The 6,000-nt window shown below is 35.6% G+C and overlaps 1 protein-coding gene across 5 annotated transcripts in view; it reads left to right on the forward strand.

The window, feature by feature from the left end:
* The window catches only part of KMT5B (lysine methyltransferase 5B), a 21,796-nt gene extending 15,796 nt beyond the window's left edge, over nt 1–6,000 (forward strand). For 3 of the 5 annotated variants that reach the window (XM_027642157.1, XM_027642158.1, XM_027642156.1), the window contains exons 6-7: nt 1,659–1,855; nt 3,175–6,000. In XM_027642157.1, coding sequence (XP_027497958.1) covers nt 1,659–1,855; nt 3,175–4,640 — 1,663 coding nt within the window. In that variant the 3' untranslated portion in view covers nt 4,641–6,000. The remainder of the gene's footprint in view (nt 1–1,658; nt 1,856–3,174) is intronic. The other 2 variants (XM_027642155.1, XM_027642154.1) reach the window with 2 other exon arrangements.

Genomic DNA, 6,000 nt, shown 5'->3' on the forward strand with positions numbered 1-6,000 from the left:
TTTTGGACACAGAATAATTGCTTCCTAGGTATTTGCTGTAATGATTTTTCTATGTTGTTACAGAATGGTCATGATTCCTGAGAACTCTGCATTCTGTTTTTCTTTTGATTCTCTTTTTCTGGAGATAGCCCAACATGAGACAAAGTGAATCAAATCATAAGTGTAGATTCTTACAAATATTTGTACTGAATAAAGTAGAATGGGAAGGAAAAACAGTTACAGCTTCTACAAGACCATTGTCAACTGTTCCCCAACATTTGCTCCTTTTTGCACTAGAAAAAGCAAATTTAATTTGTATATGTTGACCTGAAGTTCACTTCTGCTGGGAATGGGCAAGATAGTTTTTCACCCAATGCTATTAGAATTTGGGAGTTTGTGTATTTGTAAAGATCTACTAGTTTGGACAGTATTCCCCTATACCTGTGCATCACACAATAGCAGCAGAGTTGTTATATTTGGGTTTCACCTGCGCTGTCCCAATCTGCTTTCTTCACAAAATCAGTTGAAAGAATTTCTCAGTTGGTTTTTGCCACACTGAAACTTCTGCTCACTGTGAGCAGACAGGCTCAGCATCATTTGAGAGAGCTTCACCCAGTCCCAAGAGGAATCGCACGGAACTCTTAACAGTTCTGTTATTGTTGGATCTAACTGTAGAAAGAAAAACCCTACAAAGGACAAAATATTGGTCATTTTGAGAATGTGACCAATGAGAATTTGTCATATTGACAATAACATAGTGCACCTACATATAAATAGTTCAATAATCTTACTTTCATTTTTACTGGCTAGTTTGGTCACTAACAAATCTTGCAAATCGAGGGAAAACCTTCTGGCAAGGGCCTCCAAGCTCATGTGAGTTGGTGGATCATTCCAAGTGAAGGGTACAATCTCAGACTTTATCTCGAGAGATGCTAGTAAAAATGTACTTCAGTCCTGGGGACTGTCCAGTGTTGAATAAATGGGCACCATGATTGTTGATTTCAGTGTTTTGCAGACGTGCTTTCTTTTTGAGGACAAACTAGTTTTGGGTGTCTGAACGTTTGCATTACCTTGTCATTTTTGTATTTTAAGTGCATGAAAACATTATTTTTTAAAGCTAATGTGTGGGTAATTCTAGCTTTAGGAATTTGCATTTCAGTCACAAGGCTATGTTACAGCAATCAAATATGAAAGATTTTGTTTTAGGGAAGTTAGTAAGGACTCATTTTTCCTTGTTCAAGGCAGATGAGGCAACTGTCGCTTTGTACACCACAAAAAAAATCATATTTATGTGACTCAACTTTGACTGTGCTGTAAAGGGTGTTAATTTGTAATGTTAAAATGCTAGACTTTGAAGAAACTGTGGGTATATTTACAGCAGTGGGAAATTTTGTGCTGGACAATTTTTTTCAAGCTTCCGAAAGTCATCCCCAGGAAGATTTGCTTTTGTCCATGTACTCTTTCTAGGTGAGCCTGCCGTTCATGGTGGCCAACTGAGACAAGTAGGCACCAAAGATGACATGTCAGAAGACAAAACAACCTACAAAATGTGAACCAATTCAGTGGCTCTTGGTATCATTTATCCAGATATTCCTGGGATTCAAACTACTGTATGTGAAAGAAAGCTGTAAGTTTACATTGAGATTTATTAATATTTTGTGTCCTCTTTTTCTTTGTAGACGTGGAACTGGTGCTTTTAAATCAAGAGTGGGATTACCAGCACCTACTCCTGTGATTAATAGTAAATATGGACTGAGAGAAACAGATAAACGATTGAACAGGCTTAAAAAGTTGGGTGACAGCAGCAAGAATTCAGACAGCCAGTCTGTCAGCTCTAACACTGATGCAGATACCACTCAGGAAAAAGGTAATGCAAGTAAGTAAAGGGAAAAGCTTGGAGACATTAAAGGTTTCATAAAAACATGGAAAACTTTCACTGTGATGGAATTCCTCTCTTAGTGTGGAGATATTCTCAGATACTGGTCATTAAAACCGTAATTTATTGAGGAATCTGAAGGCAATTTAAATAGCAAATTCATGGCTTTCCACAAGTGTTTCAAGAACAAAAGGTGGCATGTTACTGTTTTGTTTTATTTATATCAAAACCAAATATAAAATGTAAACACTTAACGTCCTGTCACTAATGTCTGTATTTCAAAATAAGGTAAACTACCACAGGCAGTAGTATGGTTTAGGAAAGGAAACTTACATAGTTTGAATTATCTATATTCTGTAGGAAAACAATTGTTAAATAAATACTCTTAGTAGAGATTACTAAAGAAATAGTAATTTCCTTTAGAGTTTGTTTAAATTGGGCTGCTCTTCCCTCTCCACATTCAGAATTGATAGGTCAGGTACCTATTCTGAAGTGAAAGTGCACACAGTTAGTAATTTCAGAAGAAATTGGAAGAGATTTTTGTTTGTAATGTTCCTGCAAAACTTCCCTTGATGGAGTAGTGAGTATCATTTACTTGCTTTTCCCCCTTTCCCACCCTCACCACCCTCAGTATGGGCAAAATGTAAATAATTTAAACTTTGACTTAACAAGTAAAGTTTGGAACCACGTAAAATATTATGGTGCCAGTTGTTTCCTGTTTGCTGCCATATTAAATAACCAAAAGAAAACAAAACCAAAACACACACACACACAAAAAACACCTCAAAACATTTCCCCAAAAGGTTTTATAGTCTCTAATGACCTGGATTTAGAGTTGCACATCTGTTGAGCAGAGGAAGGTTTTCTTGCTTGCCACAGTTAAGTGATACCTGAAACTGAAATCACTACATTAGTTAAGGTGTTTGGGGTTTTTATCTCCCTCTTGAGGAAAAAATCCCAGAGTTAATACTGAAGCATGCTGATCCTCAGATTTTGCTGGAATAATACTCAGTAAAAACTGTGGATAATATCAAATAAATTTTTTTTTTTTAATTGGTAGAAGAAAAAATTCATTAAAAACCAAACTTGGTTGGTGAGGGACAGTTTATCTGCAATGTAGTTGTACTTTTGGCTCGTTTGGCAATTCCTTTCATGTCTTGAGTTGCAAGTTAAGCAGTCTCATTCCTTACTGCATACTGTCTGTCCTATTTCATGGATTCTCTTGAAGTGTTCCAAATAAATGAAATAACTACAGTATTTGGGAGTGGGAAATTCAGGATAAAGAAGTGTCATAACAAAACTAATTTCTTCTTTTACAGCTAACAGAAAATCTTCAATTGGCGTAAAAAAGAACAGCAAAAATAGAACGTTAACCAGACAGTCTATATCAAGAATTCCAGCATCATCAAATTCTACCTCATCTAAACTAACTCATATAAATAATTCCAGGGTACCAAAGAGACTGAAAAAGCCTGCAAAGCCTTTACTTTCAAAGATAAAGTTGAGAAATCAGTGCAAAAGGCCAGAGCAAAAGAATGCTTCTAGAAAGCTTGAAATGGGAAATTTAGTTCTCAAAGAGCCTAAAGTAGTTTTGTATAAAAACTTGCCCATTAAAAAGGATAAAGAATTGGAGGGACCAGTCAAAGTTGCAGTCTCTAGCGGATGCTTAACGAGGCACGCAGCGAGAGAACATAAACTGAATTCTGTGAAAGGTGCTCATGAGCATGGTGATATTCCACCCTGCACATACATAACAAGGAGGTCGATGAGAACAAGGATGAGTTTGAAGGAGACCTCTGACACAAAGCTTGAACCAAATACGTTGGATAGCTATAAGAATAATTTGACTGGAACACAATCGGACATTGTAGAGCAGCAATCTCGTGCGGGAAACGAAAACGAGGTGGCTCATGGACCATCACATAAAGGGGAGGGGAGGTGCCAGAAAAATGATGCAGGCACATCAAAAAAGAAATCTCGACAAGGAAAGCTTGTGAAAACGTCTTCAAAAACAGAGGAAATTGATACTATGCACAACACAGCTGTGAAAGACAAAGTACCAGATTTGATTAGTTCTCATTCAGAACTTGAAGAGAGGAATAATGTGGTGGACACACCTGTTGGCTTTAAAGACTGCATCCCTGGATCTGGTGGCTGCTCTGTAACAACTGACAATTTTAAAGCAAAAGACAGCTTTAGAACTGCAAAAAGTAAAAAGAAAAGACGAATCACAAGGTATGATGCACAACTTATCCTTGAAAATAGCTCTGGGATCCCTAAACTGACTCTTCGTAGGCGCCATGATAGCAGTAGCAAGACAAATGATCAAGAAAGTGATGGAATGAATTCTTCAAAAATAAGCATCAAATTAAGTAAAGACCATGAAAAGGATAATAACTTATATGTAGCAAAGCTAAATAATGGGTTTAACTCAGGATCAGGCAATAGTTCAACAAAATTAAAAATACAGCTAAAACGAGAGGAAGAAAACAGAGGGACATACCCTGAGGACCTTCATGAAAATGGTATGTGTTGTAGTGAAACTCTGTCCGTTTTGGAGTCAAGAATGGAAGTAGATGATTATGGTCACTATGAAGAGGAAACAGCAGATGAATCTTCATCAGAAGAGGACGATGAAGAGGAAGATGATTATGATGATGAGTTTGATGACTTTATTCCTCTTCCTCCAGCGAAGAGATTAAGGCTTATTGTTGGCAAGGATTCAATAGATATTGATATTTCTTCCAGGAGGAGAGAAGATCAGTCTTTAAGGCTCAATGCATAAGCTTATAGGTCTTAAACTGACCTGGATGTCATTTTTAAAAAAAAAATATAAAAAAATAAAAAAAAATAATAATAATAATTAAAAAAAAACCCAACAAAAATTCCATTTGATTATTCCTCAACTAAAGAACTTTCTGAAAAACTTAGTGGCAGCACTTCTTTATTCACCTGTCAACGTAATATTGTAGAAAGTGTACAGCATCCTGACTCTTCTTAAGTCTGATTTGTGCAGATTTTTATTGTACTTTTTAATAGCCTTCTTATGTGCAATTCCGAGTTAGAGGTAATGCTCTGTTGTAAAATAAAGGCTCAAGCAAAGTTATGAAATTGCATCAGATCTTTCCATGCAGGACAATGAGAATACAGTGTGGCTACAGAATTATTTTTGATCGGTAAGAGCGTTAGTTTGCTCTTACGCTATTTGACTAAACAATTTACAAAATCATAGTAGCAGCATATTAAGGTTTTCTAGTATATGTTAATATCACCAGCAATGATCTACAGCTTTCCAATTTATTTGCTAGATGGTTTTTTCCCCCCTTGGAGTTTGTCAGTTTTAACACTGTATGCTGTCCCAGACGTACTGTTTGTGGCCTTTGTTATAGTAGCAAACCGTTGGTTGGAAGTCAAATTGATTTCTTTAAAAAAAGAGAAAAAAAATATGAAAAGGTGTTGACAATTTGCTGACTTTTTAGTACATTATATGTACAAGGGTAGCAGTATGCAGAATAAAAGTTTGGATATGGTGTATTTATTGCTTGTTACGTAAATTAAACACCTTGTATTTAACACTTTTCAATACTTTTAGATAAAATTGTTCTTTGCAAGAATGATTGGTGCTTATTTTTTCAAGAATTTGCTGTGAAATAATGTGATTACGACGGGCAACATTTATCCAATGAACTGCAGCTATCCTAAATTGGTTCTTCATATTTTTCTGTTGCACTTGTAAAATGCTACAAGGAATTTAAAGAAAATCTATTCACTTTAACTTATGATAGTTTTATCAAATTAAAAACAACTAAGTCACAGCTTTTGTTCTGTGGTAACCTATAAATTGTTTGTCTTTTAAGAACCAGTTGTAAAAGACTGAAAAAATATGTATATGTTGTAAATATTTGTGTGTTGTGAGAAATTTTGTCATATGAAATTGAGATAACTTGCCAGAAGGGTTTTTAAGTTTAGAAATACATCCATGCCAATAAAATAGGAAACTGTAAACCTAGTTTTAAACCCTGCATCAGTTGGAGTTCTTTGCTCATACGTAGTTCACGTAATACTTCAGAGTCTGCTTTATAACAATGAAGAGCATCAGGGCGATCTTTGGCTCTTTGGTTTTTAATAAAAGAATGTTAGGAAAC

The sequence above is a fragment of the Corapipo altera genome, unplaced genomic scaffold (genome assembly GCF_003945725.1).
Source record: "Corapipo altera isolate COAL_440 unplaced genomic scaffold, ASM394572v1 23b, whole genome shotgun sequence".
In the NCBI taxonomy this organism is placed as follows: domain Eukaryota; kingdom Metazoa; phylum Chordata; class Aves; order Passeriformes; family Pipridae; genus Corapipo; species Corapipo altera.